At 39.7% G+C, this 27,936-nt stretch overlaps 1 protein-coding gene across 5 annotated transcripts in view; it reads right to left on the bottom strand.

The window, feature by feature from the left end:
• PCNX2 (pecanex 2) overlaps nt 1-27,936 on the bottom strand; it is a 291,183-nt gene that overhangs the window by 218,534 nt on the left and 44,713 nt on the right. For all 5 annotated transcript variants that reach the window (XM_032242324.1, XM_032242325.1, XM_032242328.1 and 2 more), the window contains exons 9-12: nt 22,380-22,515; nt 12,155-12,300; nt 3,084-3,237; nt 2,952-2,984 (exon numbers count right to left, since the gene is read on the bottom strand). In XM_032242324.1, the coding sequence (XP_032098215.1) occupies nt 2,952-2,984; nt 3,084-3,237; nt 12,155-12,300; nt 22,380-22,515 (469 nt within the window). The remainder of the gene's footprint in view (nt 1-2,951; nt 2,985-3,083; nt 3,238-12,154; nt 12,301-22,379; nt 22,516-27,936) is intronic.

Here is a 27,936-nt window from a genome sequence, read left to right as displayed (position 1 = left end):
TACAGCTACCATATTTTGTTTCTTCATTAGAAGTACTGGAGAAATGCCAACTCAAATCAGAGACTAATCTACTTAGAAATTTGTGTAAGCAAATTAATTACTGCAATAAACATAGTTAAATGTCTGACTACGTCTTACAAAAGTGATTTCTTACTGTCTCACTATGACATGCTTGCTCAGATAAAGGAATAGCAGCTTGGCTAATTCCTCTGGGAACTAAATAATATAACTCCAACCAAGAACAGTGACATAGCGGCCATAGTAACAGACATTACAAATGCACAAGGATTACGCAGCTGTACTTGCCTTCCGCCTTTACTGGCATGCTCTGCATTATTTCTGAAAGGACATGCGGGAAAGGAATGTTTAACAGCATAGAACACCCTTCCCCAGAGTCATGCAGAAAAACAATGACACTGAAGTGCAGTTAGGAGCAAGGAGAGTAGACTGAAGCAGGAAAATGGTGATATGGCATCTCAGGTGGGCTTGAACAAAAAAGCTTCAAAGTTGTACATCTCTCTCACACCACCTAACCCAGATTTCTGATGATAATCACAACAATACATCTCAATACCCTAATTATGCTGCTTCTACTTATCTTGACATTCAAACACTAGGATAAAAGAAGATGTTTTACATGTAAACCAATTATGGGGAACAGAGGAATGTAGCAAGATAGCAATGTATGCCATGTGATCGTCCAATTATAAGCTTTTCTTAATTACTATGAGCTAAACAGGAGCTATCACAGATTGAAAAATGGGTCCTAAATCCTGGATATAAATTTTTGAAAGCACAATAGAGGGAAAATCAAGCTTTCTTTCATTGGGAGGGTATTCCGCAGGCCACAGGGGATTGCCACAACAAAGGAAAGACAGTTGCTTAGCGCTCTGGGGAGTCGACCCGACAGTGAACTCAGTACAGAGGCATGTGGCCCAGATCCCTGCAAGGGGCATTGCCTGTCCCACAGCACCCACCCTGTAGGCCACCGTGGATGTGCGAAGGGGCAGCAGGCTCAGAGGAAAGCACATGTGTGTGTTTCAGAGCTCACAAAATAATGCCAGAGCACCAACAGATCAGCATAGGTGAGCTCGGAGTCTTAGTTAAGAATTAGCTCAGAGTTATACAGACGAAAAGGAATAATATATGTGAAAATGTAAAATAAAGAGAATGGTTTCATATAAACAGAATAACAATTCAGGGAAATGCAAGTTAAAACCACAATGAGCTATCACCTCATGCCTGTTGCAATGGCTTTAATCAAAAAGACAAAAGATAACAAGAGTTGGCAAGGATTTGGAGAAAAGGAAACCCTTCTGTACTGCTGGTGGGTATGGAAATTGGTACAGCCATTATGGAGAACAGTATAATTTCTCAAAGAAAATTAAAAATAGAAGTTTTAATTCTATTTGAATATGATCCAGCAACCCCACTTCTGAATATATATCCAGAGGAAATGAAATCAGTATGTCCAAGAGATATCTGCATCATCAGGTTCACTGCAACATTCTTCACAATAGTGAAGACATGGTATCAGCCTAAATGTCCATCAACAGATGAATGGAAAAAGAAGATGTGGTATATATATAATAGGAATATCATCCAGCCTAAAAAGAGAACACCATCTTGTCATTTGCAACAACGCTGATGAATCTAGAGGACATTATTAGGTTAAGCAAATTAAGTCAGGCACAAAAAGAAAACTGCTGTAGGATGTCACTTATATGTGGAATCTAAAAAAGTCGAACTCATAGAAGACGAGAATAGAATAGTGGTTACCAGGAGGCAGTGGGATGAGGAATGAGGAAAGATTGGCTACAGGGTACAAAGTTTCAGCTGGACAGAAGGAAGGAGTTCTGAAGATCTTCTGTAAAGTATGGTGACCATAGTTAATAATAATACACAGTGTATTATTAGCTATCAAAAATAGCTAAGAGAGTAGATTTTATTTTATTTATTTATTTATTTTTTTGAGACAGAGTCTTGCTCTGTCGCCCAAGCTGGAGTGCAGTGTCGCAATCTCGGCTCACTGCAACCTCCATCTCTTGGGTTCAAGCAATTCTCCTGCCTCAGCCTCCCAAGTAGCTGGGACTACAGGCGTGCGCCACCACACTCGGCTAATTATTTGTATTTTCAGTAAAGATGAGGTTTTACTGTGTTAGCCAGGATGGTCTCAATCTCCTGACCCTGTGATCCACCCACCTCAGCCTCCCAAAGTAATGAGATTACAGGCGTGAGCCACTGCGCCTGGCTGAGAGTAGATTTTAAATGTTCTCATCAGAAAAAAAAAAAATAATATGTATATGTAGTTATAGATTTGTCAAACAGCTTGATTTAATAATTCTACAATATGTGCATATATCACAATGCCACCCTGTACCCCATAAGTATATACAACAAATTTTAAAAATAAGAATAATGATTCATGCCCATATAATTATATCACTAATCATAAGAGCTAACATTTACGGAGCAATCCCTGTCAAGCATTGTTATATCACATTACATGGATTGTTTAATCCATGTAGGCATTTCCATTAGACTTTTTTACACATAGGGAAACTGAGGCATGAAGAGGCCCAGTATCTTGCACATTGTCAAACATTCAAGTGGAGGAATCAGGACACAAAGACAGGCAGCCTGATGGCAATGTATACGGCCTTTCCCCCAGGCTGCTCAGTCTTTGCTGACTTGGATCCAGGGGGATAGGAAAGACTCTGCACACACTCTCCACCCACTGCCCCACACTTTCCCCCATACCACCCACACCATGCTCTCAGATCTAGCTGGAAGCTGTCTACCATGCACTTATATATATATTTTATATTTCTATTTTATATTCAATATATAGAGCTAGGTACAAACTTCGCCCTTTGACTGGATTTCAGCTTTTTGCCTATCTTCAACATAGACAGACAAGAAAAACTACTTGCCTGTATTTGGAAACTTACGTGTATTGGTGAGGCAGGGTCAGGCTGAACACTCTAAAACACAAATCAGAAGTGTCTGTGTCATCATCTCATGATTTCAAGGCTACATTAGTGACAGCACACGCTACTTGTAAGAATTAGATGTGGTCTTGCCTTTAGCAGAGAGTACTGGCAGCTGGCCATGACAAGGCAGAAGAGGAGCACCCACATATCTTTGCAAAAGCCTTGGCTCAAGGTCAGAAATCCAAGGAGGGAAACCAGGACAATGAGTAAAACTGCCAGCACATTCTCCTTGACATCTTCAGTTCTGTGCAAAATGCATACATAAAAACAAACAAAAAAGTTAAGTTTTGCCATTTTTAAACAGAATGCCTTCATATTTCCAAAAAAATCAACCATGACAACACAGTAGTTACCATAAGCAAGACTTTGTATTTAGCTATGAGATTTTAAGGTTTCTTTCTCTCCTTATTCCTCATGCTATATAAACAAAATCCAACTTAACACCAGATTTTTGTTATTGAAGCAAATAAAATCTCATCCCATTGGATCTCCTTGGCCACTAAACTGGGTTTACTGGCAAAACGTAGTTAATGATTCCATCCACAACCATGAAATGTGTTTCAGATAAACAGCTTCACTGGTTCCTTTCAATGGAAGGGGGTGTGGTAAGGGGATACATTCACACCTGGCCTAAGCAGAAAATCATTTCCAGATAAAACTTTTGGTGTCAGAGTTTACTGCCAAATTTCAGGAGCCAGGAGAGCTCCAGCAGGCGAGTTAAGGGTGAGCTGCAACTTCCTGATAGTGCAGAGGGCCTGCCCTGGAGCGTGTTGGGTCCACACTGTCTCACTGGGTGATTCTCTTATGGACTCCCCATACAAGGTGTAGGGTAGAGACGGGGGGGGGTCATCCAGAGAAGGAGTGTTATCAAGTGGGTATGCAAAGGACAGGGGCTACAGGTCTGGATCATGTAACCCAGGTTGAATAGGGAGGAAACTGAAGAAGGCAAGGGCTGCAAGATAAGAGAAATTCAGTGGGGCAAATTGCTGGAGAGGACTGGGAAACACTTGAGGGATTTAGAGAGACAAGGGAAGGATGAGCAGAAACAGGATTATAATGTCAGAGGTGGAAGACTTCTGTGAGAGGATAAGATGCAAGGTGGGGCCATGGAAGGGAGTGGCAGAAATAGAGTCACGGGGGATGGCGAAGACCACAAGGTCAGGGAACAAGGGTCCTGGGTGTTTGGATGGGTCATTTGCAAGGATTCTGAGTATACTTCTCACCTTACCAGTTTTTGCTCACGTACCTGTTTTTCTACCCCACTAAGCTGATATGTTTTTTAGACAGGAATAATTGGCTACTTTGTGCCTAGCAGGCAGGCAAATGTAAACATTTTTTTTAAATTAATAGGCTATATTTTTGAGAGACATTTGTGATTCACAGCAAAACTGAGGAGAAAGTATAGAGTTCTCACATAGCCCCTCCCCACAGACACATGCACACAGCTTCCCCCACCATCAACATCCACTGATGAACCAACAGTAACACCTCATTATCGATCAGTATCATTCAAGTCCATAGTTCACATTTGAGTTCACTCTTGGTGTTGTACATTGGGTTTTGCCAAATGTATAATGACATGTCTCCACCAAATGGGAACTCTAGTGAAAGTTCCACTGCCCTAAAAATCTTCTGTCCCCCACCTATTCATTGCTCCCCCACCCTAACCCCTACAACAACTGATCTTTTTATTATCTCCTAGTTCTGCTTTTTCCAGAGGGCCATATAGTTGGAACCACACAGTAGATAGCCTTTGCACATCAGCTTCTTTCTTTAAGTACTATGCATACAAGGTTCCTCCGTGTCTTTATGGCTTGGTGCCTCACTTCTTTTTATTTCTTATAGCAACTCATTGTATGAAGATACCAGTTTGTTTATCCATTTGCCTTTTGAAGGATATCTTGATTGCTTCTGAGTTTTGGCAATTATAAATAAAGCTGTCGTAAACATTCATGTGCAGTGTTTTGCATGGATGTAAGTTTTCAAATCATTTGAGTAAACACCAAGGAGCACGATTGTTAGATCGTGTGGTAACAATATGTTTAGTTTTATACGAAATTGCAGAATTGTCTTCTAAAGTAGCTGTGCCATTTTGCATTCCCATCAGCAATGAATGAAAGTACTTGTTGCTCTACATCTTCCCCAGCATTTGGTGTTGTCAGTGGTTTGGATTTTGGCCATTCTAATTGGTTGTACTGGTATCTCAGTGTTGCTTTAATTTGCAATTGCCTAAGGACTATTATGTTGAGTGTCTTTTCGTTTGCTTATTTGTGATCAGTGTATCTTCTTTGGTGGGTGTTTAGGCCTTATGCCCATTTTCAGGTTGTTCCTTTTGCTTACTGTTGAGTTTTAAGTGTTCTTTGCATACTGGATAACAATCCTTTAATTTATAAAATATTTTCTTCCATTCTGTGGAACATTTTTCAATGAATAAAACAATAAGTGAAAAAGAACCCAAATCTAATGCTGACTCTTGATGCTTCAATAGCTAATGAAAATGAGAGAAATAGTAAAGAGAAAAATTTTGAAGAAATGCACAAACGCATGAATCATTTGATTGGTACTTTTTACATATAATTTCAGACAGTTATAGAGATGATTGATAGATATGCATATAGATTTCACAGATTCAAAGAAATACAAAAATAAATGACTCTATTAAAATAAATCTGGAGCTGGGGCTGCCAAGAGGCATAGCCTTGGGCCTCCTACACAGGAAGGACAGGAAACTCTGCGGACAACAGTCAGGAGAAGAAAAACAATGGATGATTTGGTTGACTGAACAGCAGCTGACATATTACAGAATAATAAAAGTGGGGTAGAAAGATAGCATAGAAATATATAGAAAGGCTAAGTTAGCATTCAGATAGCATGAGGCTCAAGCTGAAAATTTTTTAAAAATCTGGAGGAATCAAAATACATTTGGCAAAAAGGAAATTGTGTGTGTCTTTTATTTTTCCACTGCACTTTTAATAGTGCTCAATATATTTGGTTTGCTCAAGTCTTTAAAATTCATGACATGTTCCACAGTGTACTCATAACAATTTGATGTATACTTCAAAATATCTAAAGGCCTTGGAAATAAAATTTCAAAGAAAAAAACAAATGTTTTTCACTTTGTGGAGGGAAAAGAATAAGGTTCCTAAAAAGTATTTTTCCTCCAAATTCTCTTCTACCAGGGTTCCATTCCTCTGCCCCCTGGCTCCCCTCTCCCTCCCTCAGTTTCTTGTTTATCTATCATTAAACATGGGGTTAAAAAGTGTACTCACCAGGCCAAGAGTGGCATGACTAGGGCTGTACTTTTGAAAGGTTTATCATGCAGAGGTTTACAACATGTACTGGAGGAGAAAAAGACAAGAGCAAGGATAAACAGCACTTCCAGGAGAGGTAATGCGGGCCTGGGAAGCTCACATGGCTGGGGAATAGAAAGGGACCCCTAACTCGAGGACACAATTCAGAGTGATGCTGAAAGAACCCGAAATGAATTATGGACAATGAAGCACTGATGGAAAGAATAAAGATTACTCCAAGACTTCAACCTGAGAAGAAAAGGACCATGGCAGAATTCATGGCAGAAATTAGGAAGGGGAGGCGATTTGCAAAGGAAAATTGATGTCTTCCTTCATGCAGCAAAAGCGCTCAGCACTGCTCTAGCTGCTTTGACATCAGTGAACAAAAGGGATGGGAGCTTCCTTTCTTGTGAGTGGTGCCAAAAGTAAGCATGCACAAAAAAGTTCAGTAAATATACAATATGTAAATATAAATGCAACAGACAAAAAGAATAGAGGCTAGGCATGGTGGCTCATGCCTGTAATCCCAGCACTTTGGGAGGCCGAGGCGGGTGGATCGCCTGAGGTCAGGAGTTTGAGACAAGCCTGGCCAATGTGGTGAAACCCCGTCTCTACTAAAAATGCAAAAATTAGCTGGGCATTGTAGCGAGCACCCATAATTCCAGCTACTTGGGAGGCCGAGATAGGAGAATTGCTTGAACCTGGGAGGCAGAGGTTGCAGTGAACCAAGACCACACCACTGCTCTCCAGTGTAAGGGAGTTGGCACTGCAAATGTCTGGGAGGCAAATATTCCAGGCTGCAGGAACTGCTAGTGCAAAGGTCTTAAGCTGGAGGACTGCCTGGCATGGTTGAGAGACAAAAGGAAGGTCAGTCTGGATGAAGAAAAGTCCACAGGGATAGTGGGTGATGAGGCCAGAAAGCAAATAAGTGGCTACAGCATGGGGGACCTGTGGGCACTGTGAGGACTTTGATTTTCATGTTGATTGAAACGGGGAGCCACTGCTGGCCGGTCAGCAAAGCAGTGATGCTGAAAAGCCTTATTGGGTTGTTAAGAATAGTGCACAGGGCTGAGCATGGTGGGTACCTGTGATCCCAGCTACTTGGGAGGCTGAGGTGGGAAGGCTGCTTGAGCCCAGGAGTTTGTGACCAGCCTAGACAACATAGCAAGAAACCATCTAAAAAAAAAAAAAAAAAAAGAAAAAGAAAACAAAAGAAGAAAAAAGAATACTATACAGAGAGAATGGATAGAAGCAGGGAAGACGCTACTGCAGTAACCAGATGAGAGATGAAATGGCTCAGACCACATGGTCACATTAACACTGAAAAGATGCAATAGGTACATTTAGAAGGAACAATGAAAGCAGCTTCCTATAAGAGACTGAATCCAGGTGTGAAAGGAAAGAAGACTCAAGGATGACTCCAAGATATTTAAACAGAGAAACTGGACAGATGGAGTTGTCATCACCTGAGATAGGGAAGACCATAAGTGAAGCATGCTTGGGTGAGGCTGAGATGAAGAGTTCAGTCTTGGATATGAGATGTCATCCTGACACCATGAGATGTCAATCTGGTAGTTAGATACACAAGTCTGGAATTCAGGAGATGGGTCCAAGTTAGTGATATAAATCTGAGAGTCACTGGCATATTAAAAACCATGAGACTGAATACCATCGCCAAAGAAAATAGGGCAGATAGAGAAAGAACGAAGACCAAGAGCTAGGTTATCTACTGGAGACTTCAACCTTAAAGGGTCAGGAGGCAGAAAAACCTGTAAATCTTTCCTTCCTATGTAGGAGTGACCAGCAAGGCAGAAGGAAAACCAAGAGAATGCTGAGTCCTGGAAACCAAGAGAATGTCTACCAAGAAGGAGGAATGAACTCTGCCAGATACTGTAAATGAGTCTAGTAATGTGAGAAGTAAAAGGTGGAGTCAGGGGTGACCTGACAAGGGCAGGTTCAATGGAGTTTTCGGGTTAGGGGAACCTGAATGGAACAGGATTATTAGAGAATAAATGAAGAGCAAGTGGAATCAAGCACAGGCAACCCTTCAAGGAGTCTTGCTGCAAAGAGGAGTGGAAAAGCAGGACAGTGGCTGGTAAGAAAGTGGGGTAAGACAGGATTTTTTTTTTAATACTTTTAAGTTCTGGGATACATGTGCAGAAAGTGAAGGTTTGTTACATAGTTATACATGTCCATGGTGTTCTGCTGCACCTATCAACCCGTCGTCTAGAGTTTAAGCCCTGCATGTATTAGGTGTTTGTCCTAATGCTCTCCCTTCCCTTTCCCCCAACCTCCAACAGGCCCTGGTGTGTGATGTTCCTCTCCCTGTGTTCATGTGTTCTCCTTGCTCAACTCCCACTTAGGAGTGAGAACATGCGGTGTTTGGTTTTCTGTTCGTTGTGTTAGTTTGCTGAGAATTATGGTTTTAGGACAGGATTTTTAAGGATGAGAGCTATAAGTGTGTGTACTTATGATAACAATGATGACAATTAGTTTCGTTTGAGAAGCATGAATGATTTCCTCTTTACTTGTCACATAGCTAGCTACCTCTCGTATTTTATCTCTCAGTTTGTGTGTTTTCTCCTCAGAAAAGCCTTTGGCCAACCACCAGTTCTAACATCAGTGCCCTTGCTTCCCAGGTCTCTCCATCTCAGGCCTTTATGTGTTTCTTTCATGGCACCTATTACAATTTTCTCTCCTCTCCCAGTAGAAAGTAAGTCCATGACAGCAGAGACAATGGCTGTTTTATTCGTTACTCTACATCCAACGCCCAGTACAGGTCCTAGCATGGAGTAGGTGATTTAATATTTGCTGAATGAATGAAATGTTGAAATGATGCAAGAAGGGCAACTTCTTATTTCGGATGCTGACCTGATCAACTAGATAACTGAAAATAAACCCCCAGTGTTTTGTAGGAAAGGGCAATGGCAAGATATGAAATAAGAGAAAATAAGTAAGGAGAATAGGAAAAGTCCAGAAACATCAGAGTAGATGGAGAACTGCAGGCAAATAGCAGGGACTGCAATGACAGGAACCATGAACCTGCTGCCCAAAGGCTAAGAAAACACTTTCAAGGAAGAACAGCCTGACTCTAAGAGTTAAGTTGAAGAACATGAGGCAGAACACCTTAATCTTTGGGAGTTTATAGCAATGATTAGTGCATTTTCAGTGCTTGTTACCCACTGATTTCTTCTGCTTCCCTCCTAGCCCTTACATTTTGTTTTTATTGCATATATTATACATTTTTACCCAGCTTCCCAGATGATTCTGACTCACAGCCCTGTTTGGGGATTATGCTCTCCTTGCAAAGGTCCCCAAATGGCTCAGTTATTCTAGGTCAGTATTTTGAGTTTCTTTCTTCTTCCTTGCTGTGAGCTGTGAGTTCATGCAGTCCCTTTCCTTATTTTAATTGACTCTGAACTGTAAAACCAGATCACCAATGCTGCTAACAGATGACTTTAGGTAGGTTTATATGGCTCTGAATAAGAAGTGATGTTGCCTCATTCTCAGCAAACTAACGCAGGAACAGAAATCCAAACACTGCATGTTCTTACTCATAAGTGAGAGTTGAACAATGAGAACATATGGACACAGGGAAGGGAACGTCACACACCAGGGCCTGTAGGGGCGTGGGGGGCAAGGGGAGGGAGAGCATTAGGGCAAACACCTAATACGTGCGGGGCTTAAAACCTAGATGACGAGTTGATAGGTGCAGCAAACCACCACAGCACACATATACCTATGTAACAAACCTGCACGTTCTGCACATGTAGAACTTAAAAATTTTTTAAAGCAATGTTGCCTATGAACTAATGGTCTAAATTTTAGTGTCTGAATTTGACAATATCTACTTTCGCTATCCTAATTTTATTTATTTTTTTAAATTTTTCTTCTTTCTGGGATCTGGGCCATATCCAAGTAATAATAATAATAGCAACTAATATTTTAAAAACTCTTTCAATGACTAAATTGATTTAATCCTTACAACCTTTGTGTGGTATAGATTACATCCATTTAACAGATAGGAAACTGAGGCACTGAAAGATTTCTTAGCCAACCTAAGATCACAGCACTAATAAGTAGTGGGGACCAGGTTTAATTCCCAAGGTTGACTCCAGAGTCCAGGGATTCCCCACACCAGCTGAAGGATCTATGGATAAGGGAATGGTGCTATTTCTAGGTCATCCCTAAGCACATTTAAAAACTCATTGTGACTTGCCAGAAAGGTGATTAATATAATAAAAACATAAGCTTTTAAAAACTGCAGTCATCCTCATCATCCTTTTTAGACCTCCAATAGATTTCCATTTAATGTTTTATCACCAAGTAGATTTTAAAATACAAATCTATAGATATATTTGTTTTTGTTTTTGATATGAAGGGTTAATGCAAGCTAGTCCAACTTTCAATAATTTATTTTTAGCAGAAAATAATTAATATTTTTTAAATGCCTCATTTACCAGAATATACTATCTTGGATTATTAGTTAAGTATTAACTGTTCCTCCTCAGTGTGTGCCCCTTGGGTAACATAGTGTTGTAAGGAAAACCATTATAACTCCATTCCCTGACTTGTGGGTCCTGAAATTTACGGTTGTAATTCTGCATGACTATAGTTTTTTTCATATGTGATCACACTATTTAAGACATTACTATAACAAGCAGTCACTGGGGGGTGGCCAATGACAATAAGACAGACAACCAGGTTTTCCACTGTCCCCAAGGGTTGGCATTAAACTGTGAAACTCAGCAATTGCTTATCGCAGCATTAGTAAATAGTATCTGAAATTTTCAAACCAACCTTCTAGTCAGTGCTACTCAGCCCTCGAAAATCATAATACTGTTATGTGCACATTTTGAGGTAGACAAAAATACAAATGACAAGCCCCTCTCCTTAGGTCCATTTCCATCATGGTTTGTTTGTTTTTGTATTTTTTTAGATGAATTTTTGCTCTTGTTGCTCAGGCTGAAGTGCAGTGATACAATCTCGGCTCACTGCAGCCTCTACCTTCTGAATTCAAGTGATTCTCTAGCCTGAGCCTCTTCAGTAGCTGGGAATACAGGCGTGTGCCACCACACGCAGCTAATTTTTGTATTTTTAGTAGAGATGGGAATTCGCCATGTTGATCAGGCTGGTCTTGAACTCCTGACCTCAGGTGATCCGCACACCTCAGCTTCCCCAACTGCTGGGATTACAGGTGTGAGCCACCATGCCCAGCCTCCATCATGTTTTAACCAACCTTAACTTCTCCTCCTCTTTCTCCCTACCCAGTAACCACAGCTCCTACCCCAAAACATTTTGCTGTATGGGACAGTGTTAAGAGAAAGTGAGAAAGAGGAAAGGAGTTTAAAGGAAAAATTAACATTCAAGTGAGAGTACATCAGACACAAGTGAACAATGAGAATCCAAGGTGTCCAGGGAAGAGGCAGAAATCACCCCACTTCATCTTCCCTCCTCTCCCCATGCCCACATCCAGTCAAGCCAGGCCCTCTGCTACAGATGGGACCTCTAGATTTCCTACAAAAATGGGGTAAGTCATGAGTACGTCAAAGTATGCTACTGTGCCCAAACGAACCTTAAATAGAAACCATTTCTTATTTCTTATTGTAACGTATTATTTCTCATTATTTCTTATTAATAAATTAATTTATTACTAATAAGAGTTACTTATTGTAACTCTCTTATTTCTCATTGTAACTGCTAAAGTACAATTTGTTGTCAGGATCTTACTGCTTTGACTTTGGGTTCACAGCAAAGGAAGTGTACAACCTGAAAATGTGCAAGTGACAATTTTTCTTTGAAAACACGCAGTGGGCACCGTCATGTCCCTGGTGTGCCTCCGACAGTGGATGTGCATACTCAGTGACTTACCGATCAAGTAATGCCAGCAATGTCAGTCGATCGTACCAGACTTTAATCCACTTCCCAGGGAAAATGATAAATTTGTAAAACTGCTCTCGGTTAAATTTTCCTTGTGTTGAAGAACATGACGAGTCTTCCAGATCCTGACTCACATGCTTTTAGATACCAAAAGAAACAACAGAAAAAAGAGTTTCATGTTGTCATGTCATGGCCACAAATATACATATACCATAATTTAAAAATACAAAAAGCAGATGTTCAACTTCTGAAATGTAGACCAACATATTTCATTTAAAATAAGTACTGTAAGAAAAGGATAATGATCAACAAAAAAGATTTTTCTTACCAACATACTTCAATTCCTTTACAACGTACCATTAAAATCATGCTACTCACCACATCAAAACACTACTGCTCGTTAAGGCCAAGAAACTGCTCTAAAAATAGTTCTTATGAAAGGTAAGAATTCAATAAAGATCTTAAATGACTTCATTTCTGAAAAGTGTGTTATTTAATGTTGAGATACATATTCAAATTTTACTAAGAATAAAAATATTTTCACTGGAGAGATCTAGGTCATTGGAGAAGTCTGCTATAAGAAAAAGTGAAATATTTGTTGGAAAAAAAATCTAAATCATTAAACCTGAAATGTGGGAAAATTTAGACCCAGATAGTAAAAGTTTTAATTCCTGATTCATCTGTGATTAGCTCTAATTCAATAGAAAAAAATTCAATTTTGAAAAAAAAAAATTGGCCTTCATTGATTTGTCTATCAAATACTTAATGAGGGACTCTTGGGAGCCTGGCACAAGGCTGGGAACAGGCAGTTTTCCATGCAGTCCCCTTAGCGAAGGTGCTGGTAATAGAATGTGTTTAGTTAGGCCAGGCGCGATGGCTCATGCCTGTAATCCCAACACTTTGGGAGGCTGAGGCGGGCGCATCACGAGGTTGGGAGTTCGAGACCAGCCTGGCTAACATGGTGAAACCCCATCTGTACTAAAAATACAAAAATCAGCCGGGCATGGTGACACACACCTGTAATCCCAGCTACTCAGGAGGCTGAGGCAGGAGAATGGCTTGAACTCAGGAGGTGGCGGATGCAGTGAGCTGAGATCACACCACTGGGCAACAAGGCAAGACTCCATTTCAAAAAAGAAAGAAAAAAAAGAATGTGGTTAGTTAATCCTAACAGTGAGGTCCCGGATGACCAAAAGAAAGAACAGAAATGATGACCTCACTGTTAGTATTAAGTAACAGTTGATCCTGTTAGGGGAGCCTCCTATTGGACATCCCACCTGTGTTTTGTCTCCTGTTCTCCACATACAGGAGCTGTTAAAACCAAAGCCCCCATACAGCTCCTCCTTCACTCTGCTTGGCCACTTGGCTACTATCCTTAAGCCTTCTCTAGATGCCCCAGCCCCCTGCAGAGCTTCTGTTTCTAAACTCTATATATTTTTAATTATGGTTAAAAAACAAATACTGGCCAGGTACGGTGGCTCCTGCCTGTAATCCCAGCACTTAGGGAAGCCAAGGCAGGCAGATCACGAGGTTGGGAGTTCAGGACCAGCCTGGCCAACATGGTGAAATCCCATCTCTACTAAAAATACAAAAAAAATTTAGCTGGGCAAGGTGGTGGGTGCCTGTAATCCCAGCTACTCAGGGGCTGAGGCAGGAGAATCACTTGAACCTGGGAGGTGGAGGTTGCAGGGAGCAGAGATTGTGCCACTGCATTCTAGCCTGGGCAACAGAGTGTGGCTCCATCTCAGGAAAAAAAAAAAAAACCACAAATACCAAAAAATTTACCATCATAACCATTTTAAGTGTAAAGTTCAATAGTATTAATGATATTCACATTGTTATGCAACGGATGTCTGGAGCCTTTTTATCCTGCAAAACTGAAACCCTGTACCTGTTTAGCAACTCCCGCATTTGCCCTCCCCCAGCCTCTGGTAACCACCATTCTACTTTCTGTCCTGATGAATGTGACTACTTTAGGCACCTCATGTAAGTGAGATCATATAGTGGTTGAACCTTTTTGTGACTAGCTAATTTTGCTTGGGATAGTGTCCTCAAGCTTTATCCATGTTGTAGCATGTGTCAGAATTTCCTTTCTTTTTAAGGCTGGATAATACTCCTTGTATGTATGTATCACCTTTGTTTATCCACTAATCTGTCAAGGGATATTTAAGTTGCTTCCACTCTTTGGCTATTGTGAAGAGTGCAGCTGTGAACACAGGTGTGCAAGTATCTCTTCGACCTCCTGCTTTCAATTCTTTTGGATATACCCTCGGAAATAGAATTGCTGGATTATTCTAATCTGCATTTTTGTTTGATTTTGTCCTGCATTTTTCCAACTTGGATTTAAGGTTCTGATTTCCTGTAGGCTAACAAACATAAGACACAGGAGATTAAAAAGAAGGGCAAAGACAAGAAAGGGAGGAGTATGGGGACAAAGAGCAGCAGTGGAGGTGACATTGGCTTTTAAAGGACTCTCATATTTCTCTTTGGCTTCTAAAGCACAAGGTTATACGTGGGCAGACTGCACAACTTTTTTCTTAATTTAGGGGAAGTCACTGAAGTCAAAGTGCATGGCATGCATGAGGGCAGTACAGCTGCTTCATTAGAGGCCACTGCAAAACTCTCTGAGAAAGCAAATTTTACCATCTCTCCATTTCCAGATGCTAATCTGCTTAACTCAGCCTATGGAAAATGGAGTTATCTCAGATATCAAATATTAATGCAAAAGGCATCTGAAGGGAAAGTTGGTCCATCATGAAGGGAATATACAGGTTGAGTAGGACTGAGTAACAGGAAAATTGAGATTGTAAGTGCTACTTGTGCCTGGAATTCTATTTCAACACAGAAGAGAGCTTCGTGGAAACTGCCTGGTGTCATCTCAGCAGGAACAGCTTCTTTGCATGATGATGAACTTGTGATTTATAGTAACCCTCCCCCCACAAAGAAGTCCTTTTCCTTGAAGCCACATGGACAAAGAGTGTAAATAAGAATTAGGTGCACAGGAGCCCATGGTTACTGTCCTTGTTATGTCAGAATCCATGCATGATGCATAAACAGGTCAAGGGTAAGCAATAGCTAAAATGACAGCATTCCTTCCAATGGAAGAAAAATCCCTTCTTAAAGTGAGGTTTCATATTATACCCTTAGCTGTTAGGAAAGGTCAGTATATTAAAAATTACACGAAGACTATGCCTGCATAGTTTTTAAAACTTAAAGATTCCAGCATACTGTGCTGATTATTGCTACTTAAATGAAAATCCTTGCTTTAATTAAAAAAAAAAAAAAAACTCCTCAAACATTAATGAAAAAAAGAAATAATTTGACTTCTTTTATGGGAAAAAAAAAGGTTCATGAATTTTCTTTTTTGCCTTAGACATTAAAGAAGCCCAAAGCTATATGTTTTAGTGAATTGCAACAATTATTCCTGGCCTGTTTTCTGGTACCAAATTCAAATTCAAATATTTCTCATCATTTTAATATCATTCATGTTTTCACTCATCAAACAAAACAGTTATTGTGTAGGTTATATAAATCAAATATTGTATGTAATATATGTTGAAAATTGAAAACATAACGAGAGAGTTGCTACCTTACAGGGGTTTAGAATTTTTGGGAACAGGCAAGCAAATCAGTCATGGTACCATTGTCACACATGCATAAACATATCTACATCTGTATCTGTCTATGGAGAGAGAGTGAGACAGAAGTGAGTCATAAGAGAATGTAGGCCGGCCATCCCGGGAGAGGGCATGGAGTAAAGGGGTCTTTGGTAGTCCCTGGAATACCTCAACAATTAAGCTTGCAATTACACTTGCATAAGTGAGGACCCACCGTGAAGTCTGAGAAGGAATTTCAGATCTATGACTTTTATCTTTCACTGTAAGTGGCCTAAATAATGAAAAAATGAATGCATAAACAAATTAACCAAAAAATTATGTTTATGTCTCTGATTCATTAAGCCTTGCCAAAGAATAATTATGTTGCATTGCCCAGTAAGTTGGGCCTGCAAGTTTAATTCTATTATACTGAGAAAGAGCTTGGGAAAAGGGAGGAGGAAGGAAAGGATAAAAGTTGAGCTTAAGTTCTTTTTAAAAAACAAGTTAATTGCATTTACACATACTCCCTATATGGATTAGTGTTTATAGCATAATATCCAAGTTTTATTTAATGAATCTGAATTATCAAGAACAACTTACATTACTATCAGTATATTCTTCTTAAGAAGGCAGGGAAATATAGTGTACATTTAAAAAATATTTTTGGTGGAATTTTTGAAATCTAAGAATAAAAGACTATTCCTTCTGAGATACCTGAGAAATTCAACTGTTCAAGTAATGCTATTTCAAGAGTTCCAGATAACGAATACAAATTTTTGATGATATCAGTAATTGCCACCAACTAGTAAAATCATAATTTTGCCACATATTATCTCTAATCCTTAAAAGCTTACAATAGCTCAGTTTCCTAAAAGAAAGTGAGGCTCTAAGAGATTAGGTCACTGGTCCGAGGTCCTAGATTAGGAAGAGATTTGTGCTCTTTCTACGATCATGCTTAAGGGGACCCAGGTGAATCGACACCTCAAGCAGTGCTGATCAGTAAAGAGAAAGTCACCTTCACAGCAAAACAAATAGAGTTCACGATACAATACATATGGTCCTACTGTGAAAGAACAAGTTAACAACATAAATTTGAAAAGGACACTAGATAATGGAAACTGGCAAAAGTAAGGTGAGGAATAATGGGTTACAAATGTTATGTAAAACGAACTTAAAGTCAGATTTGTGATTTTTAGAATGAACCACATCAAATAAAAACTAAAATAGATATTAGGCCCTGTTATGTGAAAGAGAGAGTAAGTGATCAGCTTTACAGAACCTCCCCAAAGTCAGAACAGGCACAGACGGATTTAAATTATTGGCCTCTTTTTTTTGGGGGGGGATGGATATTGAAAATAGTTAGAGGTTCTCAGCTTCCCAAAAGGTTTTCACCTGAAAGGGCAGGGGAAAGGGAGAAGGAGTAGAAGACTGAAGAGTAGAGAGAAGAAAAAGTGGTCCTTTGGGGAACTATGTGTAACTCCTAACAGCTATCAAGCCCAGCACTAGGACAGCAGGGTTGGTAGGGACTGTTTGGTGTCAGAAGTGGGATTGTGAGAAATCACAGCAGTGGCCGCCAAGGAAGATGTGAGCACTGGAGACCCTAATAGTGACAAAAGGACAACTAGGAAGGAACACTGAGTCAGGGTCCCTTCAATGTCCCAAGTTCAGGACCCTCTGCACTGCAGTTTCCTTAGATATTCAAACCCTAGATGAAATAATGCCTAACCTGAAGACTTCTCTTAAAGATAAGATGACATCGAACATAAAGGTACCTAGCCCAGTGCTATGCATACAACTTGTGTTCAAAACATACAAGTGGAATGTGAATTATATCTAGATGTGAACAAAACTTTGAGGGATGAAACATATGTTTTAGAAGTAGGATGATACTGTTGTAACAGTGGCTACATTTAGCAGCCAGAATTCATAACCAATCATGTGGATTCTAAACCTGTTACAGATAGTCTCTGACTTACAATGGTTCAACTTACGAGTTTTTAACTTTAATGCTGTAAAAGTCATAAGCATTCAGTAGAACATCAATAAGTGATATGAGATATTCAACATTTTATTATAAAATGGGCCTTGTATTTGATGATTTTCCCAACTGTTGGCTACTGTAAGTGTTCTGACCATGTTTAAGGCAGGCCAGTCTAAGCTATGATGTTCAGTAGGTTAGGTGTATTAAATGCATTTTCAACATATTTTCAATTTATGATGAATTTATAGGGCTATAAACCCATTCTAAGTTGAGGAGCCTCCATATTTAAATGAACTTCTGAACATGATAAATGAAAAGATGCAAATGTTACTTTTTATTTTTAAAGTATTAATATACTTTCAGATAAATGAATCTATGTTGAAAAATAAATGCTACAATATTATAATTGAGGTCTCATCTCTTTCATCTACATAATTATTTCAACAGTTTCATCTTTTAGTAAATGCCAACATTTTTATAAGTTCTTGTTAATGTTTTAATGATATTGTGATATAAATGCTACCTTTATATTTACCTAGAATAACAGTCAGGCCTAGCACTGTGCTCATCTTTGCAATTCTCACCAATTCTCATCAGTTTAGAACTAATGAAATGCTTGACCTTCATGTTACTCATAATGATAATAATAATGTTGTGATCATAGACTTGCATAGAGTTTTAGAGTTTACAAAGCACTTTCACATACCACACTATCTCATTTTTTAACGTTAAGAGAAGCTGAATGAGTTGGAGACCATATCCAGGTGACAGTAAATGGAAGTGGAAAATGCTGTATTCCTACAGATTCTTTGCTGCCCTTGAGTAGACTTCACCTGCCTCTCAACCAGCAGTATAATAAAGAAAATGTTTCAAGGTGATTACTCAGGTACTGGCCCATAACATATTGGAACAATGTAAGATTTTAAAAGCCATGGTAATGAGGCTACAGAATATACTCTGTGGAGTTAGAAGCACATAATGGACAAATTTAGTCACAGAGAAGTACCAGTTTATAATATAGATTCATCCAGTATTGTAACTGGTAATATTCAAAACCCCTGAATGCCAATCTTGAGTTCAAACAACAGATTTTCACTAGTTCCAACTATGCCCTAAGCTCTGCCCTTCTCTTTGTGCTCAAGAGCTAAACTCTACAGCTATGATGATGAAAAAGAACTTCCTCTTCTCGTGTGTGTGTGTGTGTGTGTGTGTGTGTGTGTGTTTGTGTATTTTTTTTTTAAATGACCAGCCCTTCATAAAAGTGACAGCCCTTCCTGAGAGCTCCGTTTCAGGGCCACTTCATTCCCTGCACACATACTGTATTTGTACCAGGGAGGAATTTCAGACAAGTCTTTCTCTGGCCTTGGCTCACCCCCTGGCCACCCACCCATCAGAGCCTGTAGAATTCTGTCCTTTGCTAGAAAGAGCTTGCGGAAAGTTGTGGGGGAAGCATCCCCAACGCTCAGGTGCTGCGCTTGAAGGAGAGAGGCAGGGAGGATGGGGGAAGGAGGTGATTAAAGTCTTGTCTTCAGAGACTTATCTCCTGCTTACTTTTGCTAGTCTCTTCTGAGAAATAGCCCTCCTGTGCCTCCAGGCTCCAGAAGCACTGAACACACCTGCTTTCTGTCTCACCTCCAGGCCCCTTTAGCCAGGTCATTTCTCTATGTAGATACCCTTATCTCCTTTTATTTGGTTAACTTCAACTCATCCTCCAGATTTCAGCTGAGGTTTCACCTTGCTAAGGAAGCCTCTCTGATCCTCTATTTACTGGCCTGGAGCTTCTTCTGTGTCCCGCATCACCAAAGCCTATTCTAATCAGAATTTCTGTCCTATAGAGTTGAATTGGTTGACTGGCTGTTAAACTTCTTGCAGGCAGGTACTGAGACTTTTCACCATTGTAGACCAAGCTCCGAGCACAGGACTGCAGGCATAGTCATCCTACAGCAAATATTTGTTGGATAATGAGCAGAAAACCAACTTAGCTTTTATTTTGTGGCTGAAACCTAATTTAATTTCCTGGCGATATCAATTATATTTAGAAAACAAATAGTAGAACTACATTTTTTCTCCAGTATGAGACCTTTGTAAATATTTTCTTAGGGCCTACCTATGAAACTGGTCAGCGATCTTCATTTTTCCTCCTCTGTACCCAGATATAACAGAATATAGAACTTGAAAATTTTTTACTAAAAGTTAACAAAGTTTAAACGATTGAAGCAATGAATTTGGTTAACTGTCTAACAATGAAACACTACAGGTGAGTTGAGTTTTTAAGCATCATCGTGTCATTTACAAGAGTACAAATGTAAAATAAGGAATGGCTGGACTGTTTCTGATTTATTCTTGTAATATTTACTTATTTTTAAGTTTCTGCTCTAGCTGGGATATTTTTGAGATATTAAACCAATGGATGTAAACCTTTGATAATCCAAAGTTTCTGGTTTCCTATAGCTCTGCTACTCATGAAATCAATGGCATTTACCTCTTCCCAAGCTATGTCAATACTTTCATGGAACCTTCTTAGAGGCTCAACACTAATGTTCTGGAGGGTGGTAGGGAGTTAGCGCTTCCCTGGGCCTATCTCAGGGGAAAACACAAGTTTCTCAGGAAAGCCCATATTCTACAGGGCCCCCACGTTACTAGGGCTGCAGTGAGCACTACGTACTGGCAGCTGAGGGTGGGGCTGGGCAGATCTCACAGACCTTGTAAAGGGTGACAGTGTGTGGAGAACACAGCTGGGGCAAATGGCAGGGTCACTGGTGGCCAGTGAGTGGCAGATCCAGCACCTCACCCAAACCAGGGAGATATGATACACAGTACACCCAGTGACTGGGCCAAGGGGATACTCCCCCACCAAAAGTGCCCCTCCCAGGTCCGCTTCCACCTACTGGTTTAGGAATCCTACCTGTTATGCACAGAGGCCCTGGAAAAAAGAAAAAGAGCCTGAACACCTAAAAGGAAAGAGAATACATAGTCCCAAAAGACTAGTTCTTTGAATAAATTAAACACTTGTTCACACAGAAACTCTAAGCCTGAAAGGGCTGCATTACCCTAATTGGCACTTTTTTTTGTTTTGAGAGAGGATCTCACTCTGCCACCCAGGCTAGAGTGCAGTGGTACAGTCATAGCACACTGCAGCCTTGAACTCCTGGGCTCAGGCCATCACCCCACCTCAGCCTCCCAAAGTGCTGGGATTACAGGATAAGCCACTGCGTCCAGCAATTGGCACTTTTAAGGTAAGTCCTCCCTACACTCACCACATCAACAGGAATAAGAGCTCAGAGCAATATGTGGTCCACTAAAAGGTAACTCAACATTTTCTTTGCACATCTGAGTAATGGTGTATAAATTTCAACCCACTGTATTTTGTGTTTATTTGTTTGAGACAGAGTCTCGCTCTGTTGCCCAGGCTGGAGTGCAGTGGCATGACCTTGGCTGACTGCAACCTCCACCTCCCGGTTTCAAGTGATGCTTGTACTTCAGCTTCCCAAGTAGCTGGGACTATAGCCATGTGCCACCATACCAGGCTAATGTTTGTATTTTTAGTAAAGATGGGTTTTCGCCATGTTGGCCAGGCTGTCTCAAACTCCTGACCTCAAGTGATCTGCCCACCTTGGCTTCCCAAAGTGCTGGGATTACAGGCATGAGCCACTGCACCCAGCTCCATTGTATTACTGATCATCCTTTGGAAAAATGTGGCTAAGCAGTCATAAAAATATATGTATGTATATAAAATTGTATTATTTTTTCAAAGATGAGCTTTTCTAGACTGAACTGAAACATTTCCAGGAAAAAAGTAAACAGAAATAAAGAAACTTGACACTCACATAACATCATCCATCTGTAATCCTTTTCTCTCAATCTGTACCAATGGAAACCAATCTTTCTTCAAGGCTGAACCCAAGTATTTCTTCTTCTAAGAAGCCTTCCCCATATCCCCTCCTCCAAAATGCCCAAAATTAAATCTGCAGCTCTAACTTCATGTCTGGGTGTTTCACTAACCTCCCATGTTATCTTTGGCTTTGAATCCTTGGCTCTGCCTCCCAAGTGTCTCATTAAAGGTTGACTGGATAAATGAATGAACATTAATAAGTTATCTCTTAGTAAAATAATGAAAGGCTTCATATTTTTAGACCTCTTGATGATAATGTCACTTGCCCCAAGAACAAAGTCTCTCTTTAAGTCAAATGTTTAAGAATCTTTGAATATTTAATACACAAGGCAATAATACATTATTTAAAAAAACACAGATATTTTCCAAACCATGGGGGGAAAAGGCAACCTAATCCAGTGAGCTCTTGTAAGACTTATGCATCCTGGCAACCATAGATCAATGTGCATGAATTTCTAATGCATCTTGGAAAGCAACTGAGACAGTGGCAATCCTGTTAATAACAACTCAAGGTTATATTGGGTTAGGTTAGCTAACCCAATATTAGCAGTCTTGGTTAGCTGCTATCTATCTGATTTCTTTTCACATTTAGTCGGTAGACTGCCTTGCTGTGATATATCAATAACCCAGTGATGCAAAATTCAGGAAAGGCCTGACTAATTCTGTCAGGTAATCCAACCTGGAAAAAGGTTTTAAGATTCCCTGTTTCTAGAACACCCACAAACAGCAATTCTGGAATGTACGTACCCGTGGGGTTTCTGACTGGGTCCTGCGAGCCACCATCAGTAACAGCTGTTGTTGAAGGGCACGGACCGCAGGGTCCCCAGAAGACGGATCTTGACTCTCAGAAGTTGTGGTACTGGAGGAGCTGACCTGCATCTCTCTGAGGATGGGCAAAACAAAAGCTTTGGTTACCTGGTAATACCAGAAGTCATCTATTTATTATATACAAACACAAGGACAATAGGAATGCCCAAAGCACGTAGTGGATGAGTCTTTACAACCTTACATAAACAGTTAAGAGTTTAAAATTATGTATACAAGGCTACCTTCAGGTAGAAAGTCAATTACCCTGCATACATTGAAATTACTCAGGCTGTCCAGGGTTGCAGTGTGTCGTAGGGCAGGTAGGTAGATGCCTGGTGTTCCACAGATGACAAACTTAATTTTTTTACATATTTAGTGGCTGGGAAGGCCTTAGCAACAAACTCTAGCTTCACATTTTGTAAAAACAAATAGCTTGATAATTCTCCAGACACCAATGAGGAAGAAACAGAGATTAACCCTTCTGCTACCTGGCTGCACCTCCTCTCCACCACACCTCAAAGCAAGGAAACCACATATTAGATAAAAGAAACACCTTGGGTAATTGATAAAGAGGACATTACTGAATTAGTTGTGATCTGTATCTAAAATAGTTTTATCTTTAAACACACACAGATGGACAAGACTTAAATTAATAATAAGCAATTTCAATCCTAGCATTTTTTTCCTTTGGCTCAGAAAGCAAAACCTAGGACATACTTCTCTCTCTGATTTTCTAGCAGGGTACCTACAACTTTAGGACACAATGTCGGCTGCCTACTCAACAGGCACTTCTCACAGAATGTCTGCTACCATAACTCCATTTTATTAAATCCTCCAAGACTGTGTGCTTTGGAAGAGACACAAGGTCCTCCCTAGCCCCAGGGAAAAATCCAGGTCTGTAAGCCATTTGCACTGGCCAGAGTTTGGCTTTGGAATGAGAAAGAAACACAATTCTAGGAGGTCACTGGGGAGCAAAGAGGAGTTGGCTGGGAATAAGAGAGCTCTTGGACAAATTTTTCTATAGTTCTTAAATTGTAACAAAAGTAAAAGACAGTCTTTCTCCAGGCCTTTAGATGATTCATGAATAATAAATAATGCCATCGTGAAGGACAAACTTGAGGACTGGAGAGCTGAGTGATGGAAGGGAACTAGTTTTTTGATGACAGCATTAAACCTCTGAATTCACCAGCCTTCAACAGATCCTATCATTGGGTTTCTTGTGTTCTGAGATAATACATCTCATTGTGTGGCCCACTTTGTTACACAAGGTTACCTGCAGCCCAAACCACACCATCTAATACAGGTTCCTCAAGAATGCACACGCTACAGTAATGTAATTCCCTTCTGGTTTATAATCTACACCTTTCATGATAAAGCTTCTGACAGTCTTTTGGATCTTTTTCCTAATTCCTTCCTACTGTATTCATAAACATACCAATAGTTATTCTGTGTGAATAATGTTCACAATACTGTCATACAGTTGGGTGCAGTGGCTCACGCCTGTAATCCCAACACTTTGAGAGGCTGAGGCAGGAGGATTGCTTGAGCCCAGGAGTTCAAGACCAGCCCCAGCAACATAGTGAGACCCAATCTTTACAAATATAGAAAAAAATTAGCCGGGCATGTTGGCGCATGCCTATAGTCCCAGTTACTTGGGAGGCTGAGGTGGGAGGACCACTTGAGCTTGGGAGGTTTAGTCTGCAGTGAGCCACGATCACGCCACTGCACTCCAGCCTGGGTGAACAGAGTAAGATCCTGTCTCAAAAAAAAAAAAAAAAAAAAAGCAATTTTCACACACCCACATAAATAAACATAAATTTCAATACATTCAATAAAGTCTTCCTTATAAAGAACCATTTAGGAAACATTACATGACAAACTCAGTGTTTAGGAAATGAATCAGGTGGAACAAGCACATGGAGTTTGAAAATTTTAAAATCCTGTTCTTCCATAATTTAATGCTTGCTCCTTAAATAGTGCTTTTTCTTCTTGTCTATATTAGTGGCATAATCTCTGTCACTAACAGAGAAAAAAGATTAGTTAGATATAAAAAAACAAATGTTCCTTTAAACTTTTCTGCTTTGTATAGAAGCCACTGAGTAATGTAACACTATCATTTCACATCGAAATACAATAGAACTGAAATTGCATTGTTAACACAAATTCGGAGATATCTTAAACTGGTATCTGAAGTTTTGGCGCAGGTCAAAACTTCACTAAAACCAAAAGATTAAGCTAACTACATTGTAGGCAAGGTAGGTAATGACCGTAAATGGACAGGAGTGGGAAGAAAAATGTATGCTTCTGTGCAAAAATGTAGAAGGTGTATAGCACCCTCTATTGCCAACTGAAATAAACTAAGAATTGACTATGAATAAGGTGTAACGAATGGCTGTTTTAGAGCAGTCTTCCTCCTACTAAGGTTTCCTGCTAGGAATCAATCAATACACATTAGCATAATTTTACCATATTTCTTAGAATATTTCTGATTGTAAAATAATAATAAACATCATTTTCCTATGTAAGCCATTTAAATATCCTTTTAAAAAATCTGTGGGTTTTCTATTTAAAATCTTTTGGGCGAGTGCTAGAATTAAACAGAAGTAGGTTAAATTATTTCTCTACTACTTACTATCCATGACTATAAGCAAGTTATTTTCCTACCTCAAATCCTCCCTATAAAATCAGGAAGATATTTTCCTCATAGGGATCATTGTGGAAACTAAGCCAGACTATGCATGTAAAGCAGTGAACATTGCCTTTCATATATTAGGCACTTCATAACCATCCCTGACCCTTTTTGCTTCCTTCTGTAGGACTTGGCTTTGCTTATTCTTATATTAAATAGCAACATGACTCCTATGCTTTTACACAAATGACATATTAATTCCAAGTGTCTTGTTAGCAGGCATGTGGGAAGAGTATCTTGCTCTCAACTCACACCTAATCCTCCTGTTTTACATAGACAGTCTCAAATAGCATATTACATTCCCTCTTAATTAGCCTTTTTTACAAGGGTTGAGTATTCTAGACAAGGCATGAGCATATTAAGCAAGATTCTCTTCTGAGCTTAATGAATGGTATATGTCTGCATCAGAAACCTGTATTGTCATCTGTATTCTCATGTGTATATGTGCTCCCCGTTTGGCTAGAAGGAAATGGTTACATCCTTACAGTAAGCATTGCTCAAATGGAGACATTTCCCTTATGTGATGTAATTCTCTGATGTCCTGATAGTGCACCAGCTTGCCCATCCAATTACCAAACAGACGACAATGTTAACAAAAATCCCTTTCATGGACAGGTGGACAGGAGTCCAATTTTGAATAATTCCAAAGTCTGTGTTCTTTGCTTGTATTTCTTCTTCAATCATTTGCTGCTTATTCTCTCTCATTTTTTTTTAAGTTATGGACTGTGAGCAGTATAATCATCTAAAAAGACTATGTCTTTGTAACTTAAAGCCAAAGCTTTCCCATATCAATACATATAAAGTGAAAGCGTTAAGTTTCAAGAGACATTTTCTCTTCCTCTAAAACATTAATGGAAATGGAAATATCCCAAGCCTGTAGTAGCTATTCAGTGAACTACAATATATGATACTGAGCACATCTGGTCTCAATTATCCTGTTCTCTGGTGAATCTTTCGTAAACTAGTTTGGTTCAGGGGTATAGCAGAGATACGTTTATTTAAACTAAATTGAGCTGCAAGCAATAGCAGAAATAGTGATTAATGGTGGAAACTTCTAAAAGTTCTGTCACTAGAAGGCAATAAAGACGGGCCTGGGGCTGGAATCTAGACTGGGTCAGAAAAGCACACTTCTACATGGAAGGAGCTGGGCCTCAAATTGACCATGACAATATTCCACCATATTGGACTCCCCAGGTTTTCACCATCTGAGCTTCTACAAGTAACAGTCAAAATACAAGTGCCTTCTCTACACTGTCTCATTGACCTAGGAAAAACATTTCCTGAGATTCTTCATCTTCCCGGAGTTTAAAGACGATAGCCTTCCACTCTCAGGGAGAGGGCCTCCCTTTTTCTGCCTATCCTTCCTTGCTTTTCAGGCTTCCTCTGGGGACGTGGGAACAAGGCACACAGAGGGACACAGAAAGGAAAGTCGCAGCAACATGTTCAATATGAAAGAAACTTAACTAAAGCAGCACTGTTCTGAAAACCATAACCTGTTATTTTGAATTTTAACAGGGATTCTTGTTTTAAAGTCGGCCAGCAACTCTTCTTTTATGTGACAGCAAAATTTGTATGAGAAAAAGGCAGCGATGCCGCAGAAGTGAGGCAAGGCTGGGAGCATGGGACCTGACTGCCATCATGTGGCGGCATTGGCTGTGACCACACTAAGCAGCAGGGCCAATTCTCAGGCTTTCAGAGAAGATGCCCCAGAGAACAAGTCTTTCTAGAATCAACCTCACAAACCTTCCCTCCTTATGACTATGCCTGGGTGGAAGTATAATCTCTTTCTAATATGTCTAAGAAAGCAAGATAAGAATGACAATGAGAGGAACAAAGAGTAAAGAGTGAAAAGCCAACAAGAGAGGAAGTGGAAATCTGAGATAGCAGATACTATTCCAAGGCAGACCTGGATGACCATCTGCTTCTTGCCAGAGTTTTCCACCTCTGTGTGATCAAAGGCACCAAGAGCCTAAAAAAGTTTTTCAAATTTGAAGCAGCGAATACATATCTCTCTACTATCCAAATTAAGTGAGTGAGGCAACAATATGCATGATCTCAAATATTTGTAATAAAAGATGAAATTTCCAAACTATAACCGAATGGCACATCGAACTGGGTATATCCAATACTGAAAGAAGTCACAATGTTTTACTCTTCATTTTGAATATCTAGTTGACTTGTTTTTGAGCCCTGCGTTCCTGTTCAGCTATTCCAAACCAGAGTGTCACTATTATTTCTTCTGACTAAAGTTAAAAACAGAGTCTAAACAAAGGTGATTACTTCTTGCCGCTTTCTGCCTGCTTATCTTCTTTGGGAGCCAGGTAGATAATTAAACACTGTGGCTTTAGAGGACTTTCCTGAAAATTAATACCAATAAGTAAGAGGTTTTGTTGAGATAAGGGTTAGAGAAGCTGATAATGTCAACAGAAGAGTAAGAATTCTGAGGAGGTAGTAAAGATTACGTACAGGGCTTCAATCTGCCTTTGGAGTATGGTACACAGTGGGCTTAGAGATTTAGAGCAGCTTTCAAATATAAGCCCAATTTATAAACTGAAAATACCTGCTTCAATCTTTGCTACAATAATTCAAAAACAAAAGCCATGAATAAGTGAATTCAGATAAATATTTATATTACCATCCTACTCTGTTTTAAATAAAAACAAGTTGAGGTTCCATCCTTGATATAAAAATTCCCAATGAAAGGTCCTGTGAACTAATTTGCTCCAGAATGGCTCTTCCATTCAGTAGACTACCATACCTACTTTATGAGTTATAGAGCTTCAAAATGAATATAAATATCATGTCTTT

This window comes from Sapajus apella, unplaced genomic scaffold (assembly GCF_009761245.1).
Source record: "Sapajus apella isolate SASKATOON/1434 unplaced genomic scaffold, GSC_monkey_1.0 scaffold49, whole genome shotgun sequence".
NCBI lineage: Eukaryota > Metazoa > Chordata > Mammalia > Primates > Cebidae > Sapajus > Sapajus apella.
The sequence above is the reverse complement of the archived record's forward strand: the minus strand, read 5'-3'. Positions and strand labels throughout refer to the sequence as shown.